A 20,104-nucleotide genomic window follows, 5' to 3' on the forward strand; every position below is an offset into this window, starting at 1 on the left:
TTACATTTTTATTTTACCAAAAGAATAAGAATTAAAAGTTACATGGGTAAAGTCTATAAAGAGAGGGTTTGATCATTTCATCTTTTCATTTTGTATATATTTATATTGGCTCATATTTTATAGTTTAGTTATTTATTTTCAACCTGTTATTGGTGTTTTACACTGTTGGTTTGAAATAAAGAATAAAGTAATAATAAAGAATTTAATGATTTTTAAGTGTGACTTTTTCCATTTATTAATTTTTGGAATTTCTTCTATGTCGTTACTATTTGTACCGCTATTCAAGTATAACATTTTTTTTACTTGACCGACAATTAGGTTGAACTGATTTATGTTTGATTCAATGAATCTTCTGGTAAAAGACAACTGTCGTATGATATTTCTTCTACTTTAATTCCACGTCCTTTGTTTTAAAAAAAAAGAGCGGAAGACAATAAAAGCCTGTCAGGTGTCTTGTTAAACCTACAGGTAAAAGTTTAATCTAATTAATAATGTTTTCCGGAATTAAACAACGATGTAATTCCCACAGGACTTTGAAGTGACAATCACACACAGAAACAATTAAAACGCTTCAAACAAAAGATTCTTTTATTGTATTTATGCAAGGTGGCGTGACGATGCAGCATTTAAAGCTTTAATGCAGAAACAAATCAAATAATATCTACAGATTAACCCAGAAATGGAAAGTACTTGAGACAGTTAAAGTGAAACTAATCGTAGTAATTATTTAACTACAGTTATGGTCATTAGTTTTAATGCTTTCCACTATCGTAGGAAAATATATTCTCGCGAATATGCTTGCATATTCATATTAAAATCTATTTTTGTCACAGGAAAAACTATGCAAACAAATCATAGCTCAGGAATGTATATTATTGGAAAACAAGCTTTTAAATATTATATATATTATTATTTAATCTGAATCTAATTTAATCTTCAAAGTTGTTGTCAAGAAAATAGAGGGGAAGGGTGGGAAGTGGGATGAGGGTATGATGGCTTAAAAATGATGCTTGACTTAACCTAATGTCACATCTTTTACATTTAAGGAATTTGGAGGGAAGGGGAAAGGACAGAAATGGGTAGCTGGAGGGTCAACTTTAGAGGCCACCTTACACTTCCAAAACTACTATGTTGGAATGAACTTAAAGCTCTGTCTACACTATAACATTTTATGTGACAAAACAAAATGTGATGTGCCCATATATGGATATGCTGATGTCATATCACTTCCATATTCCCAAACTAGTTTACCATATGGGCATGTAATCACACTTTTTTGTTTGATAGTGTAGACACCGCTTTAAATGTACCTTTAATACAATGAATATTTATTGGTGGGTTTTTCACATGCATTGTAGATGTGTGCGATTGCAGTTTCACAATTGTATAGACGACTTTCACTAGATGATAAGGAAAGAAGCAAGGGGTGATTGGATGATAATGATCTAAGCCTAGAATTGTTTAAAGGCTACAGGAAACGCACAGAGGGATGTATGAGTCACTGGGTAAATAAAAGAATTCAATTTGATTTGATTTCATTGAGTCACTGTAGCTATAGTATATTTGCTACATACACATTTGTAAAATTGACGTCACAAAAGAGACCTGTTTGAATTCCAGGTAAAAGAAGTAGATAAGTGGCACAGTACCTTTTAAGATGTCAATTCAGGGAGGTATAAACTGTAAAAACAGACTAAAAACTAATTGTCATCCTCTGCGTCTACTCTGTGACTTCATTTTTGTAAGGTTTTCAAATTTGTTTTTTTTTTATAAATTTTTACACCTCCCTGGTCAATTAACGTCATTCATTTTCAAACAAAAGGATAAGGGGCATAATTGCATATAAAAGGATATTGTATTTATTTATTGTCCCCCTGAAAAAATAATTTTTAAAACATTTTTTGTTGAATATGTCATTTGAATGTCACATATTAGTTATCCACAAAAATAGGATCGAAAAAAAATGTATAATTAGCTGAAAAAACTGTAATTTAAAGCAAAATATAGTCAATTGGCTGCCAGTCAATGAATATTTGGTTTAATTTAACCATTTATGTTGTCATTTTATAAGTGAAAATCATTTTTTTCCAGTTTGTTTTGTTTGGAAGTGATTAACTTTATTATAACTACAAAATAACCTATTCAAAGTCTGACCTAATTAATCTTCATTTTTTATGCTTTAAATTTAAAATAGTAAATTTTATGAAAACTGATGTACGTATGGTTTGTGCAATTCACCTGTATTATTTGCATTTGGGCGTGTAAAAATTTACATAAGATTAAATTACAAAAATCCTTATCAAATTAAATTAACAATATTATCACAATCATCGTTGAATTAGCAGTGGAATCCCACAGCTCACAAAAACAACAAAAATAATACTTTAATTAATCACACATTATTCAAATTATTCATTCAAAGCTTACAATTATGTTTTAAGCTAAAGTTAATATAACGATAAGACAAGACGGGAAACATATAACACCTCTCCTTTCTTTTCCAAATGTCAACTTACATCCAATTACTCCACAATAACTATAGTTAACAATTGCAATTATAAATATTTACCTTTTACTTGTGGTACAAATTGCGCAAGGTTTATGGACTCCATCCAGAACTGGACATCAGTTTCGCTCCAATTAGTCATCTTTTTATGTCTCCATGAAGTGCTAACTGGTTTTAAAGACAACTGCTCGTAGAGACGCCCTGAATGAAAGCAAAACTCAAAGTTAGGTGTATGACGTTGCTTAGTTCGCACTTGTCTTTCAACAGATTTCAGAATGATGGGGAGCCTCGGAGAGAAGTTAACATTTTCAAAAGGAAAACTTAATTTCACTATAATTCCTTTATCTCATCTATAGTAGGTGTTAAGATATTATAGACATTTTGTGTTCTCAAATAATGTTATCTAACATACATACAGAGTAACCACTAAAAAAAATAGGGTATGAATTTTAGTGCAATTATAAAAATGGTTCAAATCATTAATTAAATCTTTTTTATCAATTTGTCATAGAATTCAATTATGGTGACTTTGATAATAACTACCATGTCTCTTAAGCATATAACATTAGTCGACCTACAGTACAGAAGGCAACCAATTTAAACCACATCACTGGTCAAAATTCAATTATTGGCCCGATTAATAACGCCGATTTTAAGATTTGTGTATGCAAATTATTGCATCACATACATAACATTTCTGTGAAAATATATTGGCAATTGGCTATCGAACTTGAACCAAAACCAAACGCTGTGTACTACAAAAAAAATGACATACCGTGGGGTGGAGAGGAAGGAGTCATAATGAACTTGATTTTAGTATTATCTTCTCCAAGATCAGGTAATGAGATGTCATCACCTGTATCCAAGTCTGACATGCTCTCATCATCATTGGTGTCTTCTTCCTCCTCCTCTTCATATTCCTCATGATCGGATCCTCCTCGGTTACCATCAGATCCAAGAGACTAGAAAAAATTACAAATTAGATTTTACTCCTTAAGGATAAGAATTTCCTTGGTTGGGAGTAGTAGAACACCATAGGAAACACCTTAGGCAGAAGACACCAAGGTCAAAACCTGCAAACAAAGTGTTTCTTAATACTAATGGCTGTAATTTTAAAAATAGTTGTCCCTCATTCCTTTCACAGAAAAAAGTGTCATCTTAAATTGGAGAAAATGTGCCCATATGGATATGATGATGTCATATCACTACCATATTTAAACATAGCACTACCATATATGGGCAAATCAAATGTTTTGACACATAAAGTTTGATAGTGCCTTAACTGTAAGTACGGTAATACAAATAATCAATTAAATAATAAAAAAAAGTTGTTTAAGGTCATTAGAAAAAAATGTCTTTGGCACATTCCATTGTAAAATGACAAGATACTATTTACTAAAAAAACATTTTTAAAATACAAACCTCCTTTAAATCAGTCATGGTCTATTCAATTGAGGAAATAAGAAAAATTCCTGAATTTTAAAAACTCCTATGATCCTACACATATAAATCCAATAGATATTAGTATGTGGCCTCCTTCAACTAGGCCGACTCGGACAAGTGTTTGGTGCGACTCCAAAAATAAAATCACAACATAAACAGTGCTTGGTACTACCTCTGCTATATTGCTGTATAACAACAATATTTTAGCATTAAATTTTCAGTTTATATAATTCAAAACAGCTGAAGGAAGTTTATCGTTGTTCTTGCACTGCCAACATTGATAAGCTATGTACGAGAAGTAGAATTATTTGTAGCAATTGGATGTGCTTACGTCACAGTATAAAAGATTTCAAAAAGATATTGGAAACAGGTGAATATGATGATAAGCATCATCATTTCTGGTCAAACACAAATAAGCTACAATACTTTTCAAGCGGATGAATAGCATGAATTTAACAGAAACTATTGTGTTATGCTTTTTTTTTTATTTCAAAGTTTATACAATTAGTAAAATAAATATTTCAAGGTTTGTGAAATTAGTCACAATAAAATAATTTTCAAATCTTCAAATTTTCAAAATCCTGACTGATGATATTATATCGGTTTAATCAATCGGCCAATTTAATACTACTGTACGGTACAATATCTAGTTAATCGCTATAGATAGCCATCTTAGCCTTCTTAATTCCCGGTTAGCTACTGAAAAATTAGCTCAGTTCACAACACTAATTTAAAGGTCTACATATCGCTCAATAGATCAAATGTCTACATATAAGTACCATGTAGTAGCCAAATGTCTAGATCAATACAATGTGGCGCACAAGCCCCAAAGGTCTACATGTGTACCAATGTATAGACCGCTGACAAGCCCAAAAGGTCTACATACCATGCACTAGCAAATAATACCGCTCACTATAGCCCAAAGGCCTAGTACATCAACCTGTCAATAGCCCTCAAGATGTTACACAGAACGAAATGGTTTATACAGAATCAAATAACAACTAGAATTTAATTCGTCACTTTGACGAATTATAGGTGATCATTTTTATCATTTTAATGAAATTAATTTTTTTTAAACATGTACGTACGTTAACATACGATAGGAAAATGTTGATGTATGCCATCCTATTATACGCTTATAGTGCTGAGTTATGCCTATTATATGCCATATACAATGTACAGTATATACTGTATATCTATATACAGTGTAGCATAGGTGAAATTATGGGACACACATCAAGTTCTAATTTTTTGGTATGATGCAATTATCAAAATAAACTCGAAGATGACAATTTCGAAAGATAATGAATTGAGCAAATAAATATAAGGATTGGAAGAGAATTTGACACGTAGAAGCGCAATGCGCGCTCTTTGAAATTTGTATAACTTCGACTAAAGAAATTTAAAAACTACTTTTTAACTTCAACTGGCCATATGATAACATCACAACATCCGATAGGCCTAATTTTTATATGAATTCATATCTACATTTCATCAGCTTTCATAATAAATTATAATCTTCAAGGTCACCTTTAATTCTGAGGAGCTATAAGATATTCAAATGTATGGTGTAGCTGAAATTACACGACCTAGGTTATTCAAGTTTTTACGCGTGATGCCGTCATCAAATTAAAATTTTGACAACTTATGAGAAAGATAATTAATTGAGCAAGCACATACTAAAATGTGTGCAAAAATCGGGGTCAAATAACGGAGATACGCTCTATTGAATGTGATAACCCACACAAAAAGATAATAATTACTAATTTTTAAATTCAAGTGGCCATTTGATGACGTCATACCATTTTGTACGTCTAATATGTATATATATTTATATCTACAACTTATTGGCTTCCATAATAAGTTAAAAAAATTGGGGGTCACCTGCCATTCTGAAGAGTTATATTCATTTTAAAAAGGCCTTATTTTTTACCATTTTTAGCACTTTTGTACAATTAATGTGCGGATTTTGTCATTTTTAACGTGCTCGTATAGCGTTATTTAAGTCGGAATGGACTCAAAGTCGGAGAATGTACTAAGGATTGTGAGTAGAATATGATGTATACATCAAATTTTATTTTTTACCCTTTTTAAAAATCGCGTGCGCAAAAATGTGTTTTTGCGCAGTAATTTTTTTAAACACGCAAATGGCCTATTTCATGCTCTAAATTGATAAAAACTAAATTTTGAGCTTTTTAAAATTTCAACGCGCGATTTCACGCGCATGACCTTGAAACGCCCAAGTTTTTATTTGCTAATATTTTTTACCTTGACCTCAAGTTTACGTGTAGTGATTTTCATTAATATGTGATAATGAATTATGGAGATATGATTGATTATGTGATTTCACAAAATGGCGTATACGTGACGTCACGGATGAGTGATCATGCTGAAAAGCTTATTAGGACTAAGTTAACGTATTTGAAAGACATTGTGAAATTTTGGTAATCATTAACATTAAACTTTTTGAGATATTTGTTACACAAAATCTGTACAGAGAGAAATAAATAATAAGAATAAGAAGAATAAAGATTTCATACAATAACAATAGGTGATCATTTTATTCTAAATGATCACCTAATAAAGTAAATGTATTATGTCAAAAACCAAGTGATAATAATAATTCCTGACAGATAAGATGATGACAATGGCGTTTTTGATACGTAACAATGACAGGCTTGGTCAGTAGACTTATCTTATGATCAAGACAATTTCCGTTCGAAAGAAATCACAATGACTAAAATTCCTGTCCTAATGATTATGATGGCTCGTAATTCTATGAAACAAGTTGCTTAGATAAAACAGTTGCTGAGGATATTCCACTAATAATCTTGAGATCATGCTTGATAAACTTTAAAAACCATTTTGACATACCGAAATTTAGATTAAGGCAAGTCTTCAGAATTCAAGATTAATGTTTTATGACTGGTGAATAAAATGTCAATAACATTAATAATTTTTTTAGGATATTCAAAATCAATGTGTTTGGTTACTGTACATCTGCTTGAATAAAATGATAATAACATTAACAATTTTTTTTGTGACATCCGAGATTGATGTATTCTGTTGCATCTGCTTGAATGGAATGATTATAATCCCATTAATAAGTTCTTTCCGATATCTAATATTGATAAGTGTTTTGGCGCAACTGATCCAGCAGAAATGATTTAACAATATCATGTGAAAGTTGAAAACAAATCCTTGATGAAGAAGATGCAATGAGTTGCAAACAAAGAATAGGTGTTAAACTTAAAATAATGAAACAAAACAATCTTGACAGCTTAATATTAAACCGATATATGTTTCCAACATAGAGATGCCTGGTGAAACTAAACAAATTTAGTTCAAATTGAATCATGCAATATTTACACCAAGAAGAAATGCATCATTATTCAATAAAAAAAAAGATGAACACTCGATATCATTCCAAACTGCTCAGAGCAAACAAAGGTTATGACCATTCAATGTGATACAATGCGAACTAAGGTTAAATACTAAATGAAAAAATAAGATTTGGTTCTAACTAAAGTCCTTGAAAGCGGATCAATAAACAATAAGCCACAGCGAAGGCATCACTTCACAGCGAATGTTTGTCTAAAATGTAAGAATCCGATCGAACACAATAGCATGCTAATCTTAGTTTATTTAAACTGAAATCTCACCTTACAACGTCAAATCAAAAGTGTAAACAAACATTGTCTATTATTGATTGAGGAGTATTGTTAACATTGTGATTTGTATAAGGTGTCGTGACGAAAGATATTTGCTTTCGATCATAACTTTCTTTGAGAAAGTGCTAGGTTTCTTACGAAGATATTTTCTTTCCATTGTTGTAAGGTTTATATCTAAAAATCTGCAAGTGTACATCAACATTTGGACTGTAACCTAAGCAAAAATTTTTCCTTAAATCCATAATAGCCTGAAGCACTTAACTATCTCGACTTTGCAAAAATGATTGTTATTGTCGAAGGTTTCATTTAGTTTATCAAATTTATGTCTACCGGTAAGCCAATGTATCCTAACTAAAGATTCTTTAGAACACACTTTTAAGTACAAGAAATCATAAAAGGAACATATAATTCACATGTTTAAAGATCAGCAATTATCTGAATTGTTCACATACATTGATGGAAAATCTTGTGCTTGTAGTCCCATAAGCATGCTTAACGTGCAAAGCTTCACTTTCCTGGGGCACGTTTTGTAACATGATTGACCTTGAATTTGACTGCTAGCTTTACTGTACATGTGTAAGAACTTTCAATTCATTAGATTATAATATTTGTTTTGGTTTTTTTTCATGCTTCTTTTATGGTTTTTCATGCTTCTTTATGTTTTTTCGTGCTTCTTTTATGTTTTTTTTTCATGCTTTTTAAATTGTTTTTATGCTTCTTTTATGTTTCTTTTATGTTTTTTTTCATGCTTCTTTTATGTTTTTTTTTCATGCTTCTTTTATATTTTTTTTTCATGCTTCTTTTATGTTCTTTTATGCTTCTTTATGTTTTTTATGCTTCTTTTATGTTTTTTTCATGCTTCTTTTAGGTTTTTTTTCTTGCTTATTTAGTTTTTTTTCATGCTTCTTTTATGTTTTCTTTTCATGCTTCTTTTAGTTTTTTTTCATGCTTCTTTACTGTTTTTTTTATGCTTCTTTTATGTTTTTTTCTCATGCTTTTTTTATGTTTTCATGCTTCATTTATGTTTTTTTTTCATGCTTCTTTATGATTTTTTTTGTTCATGCTTCTTTATATTTTTCATGCTTTTTTATGTTTTTTTCCAGGCTTTCCTGAATCAATATTTCTCATATAGGAATTGAGCCCTGTTTTAATTTTTAATTTGGTTCTATATTTTTACTGTAGTAATATAATTATGTCAGTATCGTATTAATAGCTAACTGAAAGAACAGCGGTGAATGGTCTAATATTGGTCGAGACATGTGTTTTTGATTAGGAAAAGTTTAAGCTAGGGGCCCCTCGGTGAACTTGAGTTGAAATGAGTTGTAAGGAAACAAAATGATGGAAAGATTATATGATAAGAAGTTGTGATTCAGAAGGTAAAGGAAAGATCATGAGATAACAAGATCCAAAGTTTGAATCACAATCCTGCAGGAAATTCCCAATGGATTTAGTGATGGACAAGAAAAAACAAATGCATGGTATGTTTTGGTGACTGCCATCTATAGTTGTTGAAAATTAAAACATTTAAGCAATATGACAATGTTCTTTCAATTTAAAAAATAGGTGATACTACCAACTCATAGTTGATAATAAGATCTACTGTGCAAGGTGTACTAATTAAAAAAAGTCATATATATTGTACATTTTATTAAAAAATAACCTCTTGTTTTTGGTTGAATTTAACTATTTGTTTTGTGTTTTTATAAGCATTGTTCTGCGAAAGTGATCAACTTTATTAAAACTACAAAATGGCCTATTCAAAATCTGATTTTAATCAACTTAATTTTTCATGTTTGTGGTAACAATTACATCTTGACATTTCTTGAATAAAATACCAATGAATTAACCAACATAACCTCTCATCTCAACTGAACCAATGATTTCTATAGCAACAAATATAGACACCTGGTTAAAAATGCACTGTGGTCTTAACAGTAAATGTAGCGTAGTTTGAGTAGAAGTTTTTTAATTCTTTTTTTTTTTAAAGAATAACTATTAAATACTGATATTGGGAAGGTCGAACGGCACCAAATTGCTAATACAACTTGCCCAGAATATCCGTTGGTAATAGCAAGGATTAATCTGAAGGGGGTCCGGATCAATAGATTGATCTTTCCAAGTGCAAGGACTTAAACTTAATATCAACATTTAAATTTAACCTTAATGATTGGCTGTGAATACTGTACATAGTGATACAACATGTGTCATCATAGACTGGTCTTTAAAGATCATGTACGAAAAATTAATTTTAGAAAAAAAGGTTAAACAGTCAGATGCGGAGAGGTGTCATCCTCTTCATGTACCTATTCCCAGGGTCTTGATAAAACCAGTATAGACACTGCTTAGTACATGAATCATGTTAAACTTAATATGCCCTCAATAATATCATATTAGTAAACATGAGTAGATTATCAAAACAATAGACTATTTGCCTTTTTAAATCTAATATGTCACAGACGATGAGTTGTAAGTTGTATTTTTTGCTATCACAGTTTATAAAGTATATAAAAGCACTCTCACTCACAAGGACAATCAAACGATATTGATCGAAATGTCTAGAAACTTTGCAGTTTCTTTTCAGAACTATCGCAAACTTTATATCATTATATTTAGACAGATTTGGATAAAAAAAAATAAAATCCAATAAAACAGTAAAATGAAGTGGAAAAGGGTAAAAAAAATACTAAAAATTAATTAGTAAAGTAATGATTTTAATGACATAAATATCATATTTGAATCTATAATTTATAAAACTTTCTCACAACATGTGAAAATGTCAAAATCCGAGCTGTGACATTTAAAACTGAAAACTAAAGTCATTAATTAAAACGATACCAGATAAAAGTCTCGACGGATGTAACACACGGAAGATTGTTACTTCTGCCTGATCACACTTTTAATCCATTAGCATGTGTCTTTGAAAACGTAGTTTATTAAAACAAAACTTTCTTCTAGTTTATTGAGCATTATCGTTGTTACACAGCCTAAAAAGCGATTATAAAAGTAATTTACATGATTTATGTAATGATTGACATTCTATCAATCAACAGTTTTGGAGATCTTGTGGGTTAGAAAGGTTCTGATACGTCCTGGATTTGTGATTTGTAGCTTTTTACTAAATTAGAAAGCAGATAATGTGACCGAAATGTCACTGGTAATTCTTGTTAATTAGAATGGAATAGAATTGTGTAAGGTTAAAAAAAACTAAAGAGATTAAGTGAAACTACTGTAAACTAAACTATTTGAACAAAGTGTAAAATATTCACTCGATTCTTAGTAACTATCTGGATGTCTCCAGTTTAAAGGAAAATTCCATAATACAGAATCAAATGTGTTTCACATCACCTTAATAGTATCATAGACCATAACTTAACACTTACAGGCACCACATGCAATAAACATGATATGCTGTATTACCAAATGTTCCTACTGTATGACACTTTGCAAATATTGTTGCATGGAGTTATAACTCCATGATTGTTGTATGTAAATATACAGCACTGAGAATTGGGTAAAATATCTTGATAGAATACTTTATATTTTTTATATCTATCATACTTTGTTTAGTAATGTTTTCATCTGTCAATAAAATTCCATGAAAATAAGAGATGGAATGATAACCTGTTACAGTACAGTCTTGAACATGATGAAAAAAAATATATAAAAAAAATTACATTTACAAACTTAATTCAAAGTTACATCTAAAAATACCTAAGTAAACAGCTGTTGAAGTCAGTTCCTAAAGCCTCACAAATAATTAATATGAGTTTAATTAACCTCAGATTATTCCCAATAGGATTTGTATTGAACAACTGTTCCCATACTGATCCTTATGTAAACCATGGGACATCTAGACATTTTACTGAGACCCTAAAATGTTAACAAACTGTAAACATCTACTGTATCATTGTGTCCCAAGTACAAATTCAGTAGTGGCCAATCACAGTAGATTACTGGAAAAGTCTTAATTTGGTAGTCTTTACTGAGAAGGCATTTTTTAGGATTGGAGAGGTTTTTTGTTTTTTAGGTATCTTTGATTGGAGAGGTCTTTGATGAGGATTCATTATTGGAGAAGTATATAGCTGGAAGTATACTCTTCCTTGGAGGTATCTTTTATTAAAGGTTTTTGATTAGATGATTCTTTAACTGCCAAAGTTTTTAGTTGGAATAATTCTTTCCTGGAAATATCTTCGATTAGAGGTTCTTGATTGGATGATATTCTTTAATTGGAGAAGTCTTTAATGGATAAAGAGGTATACTCTTTCCTGGAGGTATCTTTGATTAGAGGTTTTTGATTGGATGGATGATTCTTTAATTAGATGTCTTAATAGGAGGTACTGTATTTTTGAATGATAAGGTTTTATTGGATTTTTTTTTTTTTTTAGTTGAAGGTATCTTGATTGGAGAGGTCTTTGCTCAATCACTAATTGACAAGATTTCTGTTTGGAGGAGTCAAATTATTTAAAAATTAATACATGCTTGTGTTAATATTATATTCTAGACTCAATATGTTCGACTAGCACCTAAAGGTTAAAAGATGTCCATGGTTCGGTACACATACAAACTCTAAATTTGTTAATGTAACAAACTTTGCTCCATATGAATCACTATTAATTTGCTCTTCTATGAATGACCCAATTCCCACTCACGTCAATTATGGAAGATTTTTCCATTTGTAGGTGGCTTTCCTAATTAACTGACAGGTTTAGTCATCGGAATAATTATAAAAAAGTCATGGATTTTCTAGACCTGTTTAAATTATCAAATGGTTACAGTTTCTTGACGCCTCTTTACCTTAACCCTGGATAGCTAATGGTTTGATTAGATCAATGAGAAATGCTGTATTGTACAGCAAAATAAGTTACTGCAATTTGCAAACAACAAAGAGGTTATATTTTATAATTAAATAGGCGACAGTGAAGTGAACAGGGTAGGGACTCCTCACATTGGCCATCGACTATCTGTTAAAAAATATTAATATTATTGGATTTTTCGCATACTAAGATTTTAACACCATGACCTCACATTGATGCTTAACAGAACAAGAGGGAGGCGGAATTTCTAACTGCCATATCTGATTGGTCGTTTGAAGCAGCCATATCCAATCACGTTTTTGAACTGTGATTCCATTGGAGTTATATCGTGTTATATAAATCATGCATAATGTTTCGGTACACCACGTATATAATTCTGAAAAGAATTGTTGAGTTTCTCAAGAGAAACTCAACAGTTCTTTTCAGAACTATGTACAGTATGTGGTGTACCGCCAACTTTATTTTAACAACCTTCAAACAATATACAAGAGATATGAAACCTGGTTTCTTGTATGCACCTGAAATTACACAAGATTTTTGCAAAGTGGTTATGTCAGAAGTAATTGTTCCAGCAGAGAGAATAAATACTGTAACAGGGGCAAAAAGTAAATTTAATCAAAACAAGGTCAAGACATTAATGAATATTGTTTATAATACAATTATTTCAATGTTTAAAACACGAAAACAAGTTTAATATAATTGAAAAACAAGGACGTTCTTTCGTACATGCCAAACAGGTGACTCAATCAAATCTAATCAATTTTCATAAAGATCACACACATCATGTTTTCTTTCACAGACCTGTCAAGCTGCAGATTCACACCTTACTGTTTACCGATTCCAGCATGTGATTCTCACCCAACTGATCAATGATACAGTATATGGGGTTTAGCCATGTATTCCATGTTGGCAGTTCTATGGACCATTGATTGGTCAAGAATACTTGGGTTGCTTTTGAAATGAGGGATATGTGCTAAAACTACTATTCCTGAACAGGATTTGTTTAGAAAATATGGTTGCTCCACTACTACTATACCGAAAATACTACGATTCCAGCATGTGATTCCCACCTAACTGATCAAAGATATATGGGGTTTAGCCATGTATTCCATTGTCCAATCATATATTCAAATAACAATTCATAAAACAATCAACCAAAATCTCTGATTGTTTATTAAATACTATTACTACATGCTATTTCAAAATGTTATAAATAGTTGTTCATTCATGGCTGTTATATTAAATATTATTATACTCACTTATTTATATTCATTTCTAACTTAGAAAACACAGAAATATTGCAGCATAATATGCAGAATGCTTATATATAGTACCTTAGTTTTACTATTAGTATTATTAAAGATAAAAAATGTATCAGTATTTTGTTATGTGAACTTGACAGTCATATCATATTGCCTCCATGTTCTCCAGACAAATAAACAAACAAAAATTCTAAATTATGTCATTAACTTTGTCGTCATTTCATTCTCCCACATGGAAAACACAATGCTAGTATTATTGCTATTTCGCAAATTGAGTTACATTTTAAATGTCTATAGGGTTATATCAATGTTGAAATGTTAAACAAATACAATTTGGTTTATAAGAAATTATAACATTGTTTTAGTCACATGTAATATAAAGCGGAATACTATTCAGTACATATTACTGTACACACGATGTAATTGTCGGCCGAGCAATGTGTTGGGGTATCTTGGACAACATACACAAATTTATTTTAATTTTAATATGGATATTGGATAGTAAAATGATTTTGATTTTGGACAACCTATATTTATTTATTTGTTGACCTTTGAATCGGTGGCTAAAAAACTATTTACAAGCAACAATACAATATAGTAAATTTTTTTTTTCAAAGTGCCGTTCAAAATTTATTTCAATTTTTTTTTTGCGACTGAAAGCATAGGTAGGACAAAGATTGACAAATCAGACACAATGTATGTGAATAGTATAACCTCCATGACATCAAAAGTCTTGTCCTAGAAAATCGAATGCTACCTATTATTTGTTAGACAATGTATGTTGATATCTAAGAGTGAATTTTGCAATCTATGAAGCAGCTCATGTAGTAATAAACTAAAAATAGGAGAAAATAAAAAAGATACCAATCCACAATCAAAAGTCCCAGGACATTCCACAAAGAAATTACAATTGAAATCCTATACAAATTGTTAACATTGGAATAAATCTTATTTTTATTAGCTAAAACCCTAATCACCCCCTTATCAAGTCACGAATCAAAGCAAATGTTACGATTTTACAATAATTTTAAAAGACTCATCAGGAAAATGATTCATGGTTGATGTGAATTTAGTTTGAACGATTCACCTAACTATTATAAATGACTGAAAACAAAAACAAGTACCACTAAAAAAAAACAAGATAAAAGTACAAAAATTTCCCAGTGATTAATAACAATCAAATGAACCTGTCTGCCGTTACACAGAGAGTAGTTAATAAAGTTTATATATCATTAATTTAAAAAAGATAACATTACTTAATGATAAAACTACAAGTTCTAAGAAAATTGATATCCTTCATAAATGATTAAACACAGGGTCAGGATTTAGGTTAAGTTAACTTTGTTATGTTTAATATCAAATATATCTTTACATGCCATTTTGCATCATTTTCATGTGAAAAAATCACTGCAGAACCTACTCAATACAATTACATTGCCTTATTAAATGTAGGCCTACAACTATTCGTCTGCATCTACACTACATGCACAGCTGCTGTTTGGTTAAGGGGAACCATGAGGAAAATATCAGTGTGAATGAATGCCTACACACCTCAACAGAGGTTCTATTAAGTACTATCGATCGATACAAAATATGATAATTCTAAATGTTGTAACTGGCACAAAAAAATAAATTAAAAAAAAAAAAAAAATAATAATGTTTGTTTGTCCTCTGAATTATTGTTGACTAATATATTAAAAAATACATTTTCACTCAATCGATTTACAGGGTAATGTCCCCTTATTAGGTGTTCTACTAATATGGGTTGAGTATAAATAATGCTAGTTAGAACATACAGTATTTCCTCTTAAAATAGGGGTACAGTATCTACTAAATAGGGAGTGCCAAAGGGGTGCAGACTGGGAGATGGGGGGGGGGAGGGGTTTGTAGGGGTTTACTACATTAGTTTGTTTATATTTCATGTCTGAAACAAATTACAAAAAATATTTTTAAATTTTATCAACATTGGACAAACACCTGGATCTGAAACATATAGTCTTCAGTGAATAAAAGTCTATCAACAATCATTTTTAACTTTTAAGTACAATGTCACTTCCAATTTCCGAACGTGAATAACTATTTGACGACTAAGTGGGCATTACTTTTAGAAATGTACATTTCATTATGTGATAATGTCCATAACAAATTATTATCAATTATTAATGTGTTGGCTGAATGTTTCAGAAACTTTCACTTTTGGGCGACGAATTGAAACACCTTTACCAATAAAAGAAAAAGCTGAAATTTAATTTTTTTAAATAAAGAAAATTTCACTGTCTGAAAAATAAATATAATTCAGTTGTATTTCAAGCAGCTGTGTTATTGAAAATTACATCTAAAATGGCAATAAGGGCACAAACACAAAATATCTAATGAAAATAACATAGTTTGCTGTACTCAATCTTTTCTAAGACAATTTATTCAAAACTAAAATTTCTTATTTAATCACTACTCAACATATGACTTGCATTTTTATTTCAAGAAAACCTATATTACTTGATTTGTTGAAAGAAATAAATTATTGATTTTATGAATTTTTATGCTGTCCATCCACAGTACAAATTATTATCTTGTTATTTCATTCTTAAAATGTAAAATATAAATTATATAGAGTAAAAAAAAAAAGAACTTAGCCAGACTGGGTAAATTTATGGCAACAATATGACCCCCAGAATTTCAAGCGTTTCCTGATTGGGTGCACTTAAACCCCCTTAACAAATTCTGACATTATGGACAAAGATCTTTATCGTAATATCTCGTACGATACAATGGAAACATGTTAGTGTCCAAATCGCTTTGAATCGTAAATATGTCTATGGTTATGGAACAGGTGAAGAACATTATTAAACTTTCAAATCAAATTTGTCCATGTGACGTGAAGTTATTATTAAGGGATACATGAGTACAAATGAAAGTACATGGGAAAATACAGTCACCAAAACAACTTGTTTTTTAAATAATATAATGCCTGCCGGTGCACTGTAAAGTTATTATAGACTGTTGCTATTGTTGTATATTACACTGCATTTTTGATGGAACACAATGCTGGTTAGATAAAGGCCTTCTGTAGGTCCGACTGGAACCAGGGAGCATGTCTGCCTGGAACCATGAGATATCCTAACCTGCCTCAAATTAAGGCTGCCTCAATGCAAATTTGGCTTATTTAATATTAAATTACATTGCATATTGTTTTGCATAACGTCTGCTTACTGTACTATGGTCAAGATTCCTGCTTCATGTGATTCCCCACTTATTCAAAACACAAAATACTGGTCCGTAATTCTGGCGAAACCACGCAATATTTGGAACTAGATGGAACATGGCCAATATTTTTTAATTACTCTGAATTAGTTATTAAGTACAGATTGGCAATTGTATCGACCTTTTTTAAATTCACTACCATACTAATTTGTTCTGGAATATGTTTGCCATATGACATCAAACTGATTAAAGAATTGATGATGTATTTTTATAAACCTACTGTACCTTAATGGAAAAAGAAACAATGGCTAGAATGTACACAAAACAAACATACCATAATCTGATATTTTAACTCACACTGACAGTAATAAATATGTATGGAGACAAGATAATGAATGTCCTTGAAAGGAATTCAATCATTAGGTGTTTTTAACGAAAATCATTTTCCCCTAAGAAATGAATGAGGTTTACAACAGAGGGTGGAGAACATTTAAAGATAACATCTAGACAGTATGGTGCCATTCTAGTAATTGCTCATTCTTGTAATGTTTGGCTAGGGTAATTTATAATAATGTTTTGGAAATGAACAAATATCTTGTAATTTTAAAGTTCAAATTTTGCTTGTCAATATAATAAAATATACATTTTTTAAATTAGTGATAATTTTTATATTAAATATGGCCATCACCTGACAAGGTGAACATTTTCATAAAGTTACCCATGAGTATCCAAAATGTATGCTTTAATAAACCTGACTAATTTGAATAAAACCCAAGTGGGAAAACAGAATGTACTGAGGTCAATTTCCATCCAGGTCACTGAATAATGTATAGGTACAGTCCCGGGAAATGTATCCAGGTCAGTGGGATGTACTCATCTAGCCCAATGGGAAGTGTCCATCTATACAACAGAGGGAATTCATTGGGGATGCATTGGGGGATGTAACAAGGAGTTTAAATATTCATCTAGCCATGGCATTGATAAAGTCAGGTTAACCAGGGAATGAGTAATGGGTACTTTTGCCATCAGGATAGAAACATTCAAAGTCAACACAGTTAATACAGCACATCCAGTTGCTCTTATCCCTTATTATAAATAGGATTTCATAATAGTCAGTAGGATTAGTATAATCCATCCAATTAAAGGATGAATAAGTTAATCCATTTATGTATCATTAATCCAATGTTGAAGATTTCAATTCAGAAATCCAAGAGCAAAAGAGATGATACAGATTCCTTCCAGTTAAACCAAGAATGTTTCAAAGTCCATCTTAATTTTAGTAAGATTTAGAATATTTACTTTCATCTTTTGAGGATTACTTCAACCTCTTATGGTCTGTTTTTTATGTTATCATTTAATTGGTTTATAGATTTTCTAGGTTATCATCAATACCCCTCTTATTAATTCTTTTTCTTTCTGTATTAGTGCTTTAACAGGTTCCTTTTCTATGGAAATTCTTTGAATGGTATAAATAACTACTGTAAGTTATCATTAAGGCAAAAGTTTGTTTTCATGTCTGAAGGTTATTAAAATTAGAAAGCTATCTATATGAAAAAAATATAAAGAAATGACAGTGATTGGAAGGCATTGACAGATGTCACTACACAAGTAGATGATGTACTCTTGTGCACAAATGGCCCAAGTTACAATACTGCCATCTGATCAAAAAGAGAGAGAAAGAGAAAGAGAAGTCACAAACAAGTCACAAACAGGGAACATGAACGGTAGAAGTCTAATTGGTTTTATTTAATTGGCTTGTATGTATGTCTATTGTTAATGAATTGGGATTCTGTATTTTGGTTCATCCAAATGTGTAAGTTTCAACTTCATCAATAAGACCTTACTAATAATTATCTCTTAATTATTGATATTAGTCATGTTTTGGAAGAATATCAAAGTTGTTTTAAAAACTGAAATTGGATTAAACTACAAATTTTACGACAACTGTCGGTAATTTCTTTTCTCACAAATACGACAAATGACGTTATTAACTAAGGTTAATTGTTTCCATTTTACAAATGCCAAATAGGAAACAATTGTTGTCTGTTAAACTTCTTTCTAATTCTGTTGTTTTTGTTTTGGATTTAGAAGGTAATTATATCTGACAAAACAAAGCTTTTCTGGAAAATGAAACCCTTTTTGGTAATTTTAGTTAGCCCCTTTTACCCTGACTTGTTATTAAAACTGTACCCTTTACATGATGTAATTTCTTTGTCATTCCTTATTATGATATTAAACAGAATTTGAAGATAATTATCGACTGTCTCATATTGCTTACTGAACTCATCAGAAAGTCTACAGTTATTGATACCCTATTAGACTGGTCATCCTATTAGTTTACAAACCGAACCTGTTTCGATACCATCAAATTCAAAACCTGTTTTTAGCATGCCGTGTTACTTCCTGTTTGTGAACTTTCAACGAATGGAGTCTGAACACAAGATTAAAACAACATTTATATACCCCAGCTTAACCTTGGTCTCAATTTGCAAGGAAATGAGATGTTTCCAAATGTTGATGTCCAAAATATATGTAGAGGCCAAGTAAAGAGGAAAAACAAATTATTTACTGGTCAACAATTTTATTATCCAAGCGATTTTGCTATTATATAATATATATTTATCGTTTTGATTTAGCTTTTTCTTATTATATTCTGTACAGTATTTCCATATATTTCCTGCAGCCACTAATACGCAGAGCATTGTCAATTTTTCAGTAATTTGCCTTTGGATTTTTATATATATTATAAAAAAAATTATAAAAAAAAAATTATAAAGAAGGAACCATGCCAAAACAGAGATAGAAACCGCTTAAAATATAAAATGCTATATAAAATCTATGCAAGTAATTCAACCAGGAAAAAACAAACAATTGAAATGGAGAAAATCTTATTTTTCTTTAAGTGGTTCTGTAGGTGGTTAACATTGCCTGTTAAGTACTGCACATGGTTCAGTCTTGACATTGTTTTCACTTCAAACAAATCTCAAGATCTATTTTTAAATTATTAGTAATTAGATGTTTGCAGAACAAATCAACAAAAGCAAAATGGTTTAAAGTTTAATTACAACCCTTCAGAAGATTACAATCTCAGAACACCACCTATAAATCAACACTTCCTTCAGATAACCCTGACTCTCATATTTTACCTTATATGCATTTACCGATGCTTTGCTTCTACTTTCATTACTTGTAGCGTTAATTTAGCTG

At 30.7% G+C, this 20,104-nt stretch overlaps 1 protein-coding gene across 6 annotated transcripts in view; it reads right to left on the bottom strand.

The window, feature by feature from the left end:
- LOC140044774 (uncharacterized) overlaps window positions 1–20,104 on the bottom strand; it is a 74,114-nt gene that overhangs the window by 38,486 nt on the left and 15,524 nt on the right. For 5 of the 6 annotated variants that reach the window (XM_072089425.1, XM_072089427.1, XM_072089428.1 and 2 more), the window contains 2 exons: window positions 3,282–3,468; window positions 2,570–2,707 (listed from right to left, as the gene is read on the bottom strand). In XM_072089425.1, coding sequence (XP_071945526.1) covers window positions 2,570–2,707; window positions 3,282–3,468 — 325 coding nt within the window. Of the gene's footprint in view, window positions 1–2,569; window positions 2,708–3,281; window positions 3,469–3,928; window positions 4,009–20,104 lie in introns of those variants that run through there. The other variant, XM_072089430.1, reaches the window with a different exon arrangement.

Source organism: Antedon mediterranea, chromosome 3, assembly GCF_964355755.1.
Source record: "Antedon mediterranea chromosome 3, ecAntMedi1.1, whole genome shotgun sequence".
Lineage (NCBI taxonomy): Eukaryota > Metazoa > Echinodermata > Crinoidea > Comatulida > Antedonidae > Antedon > Antedon mediterranea.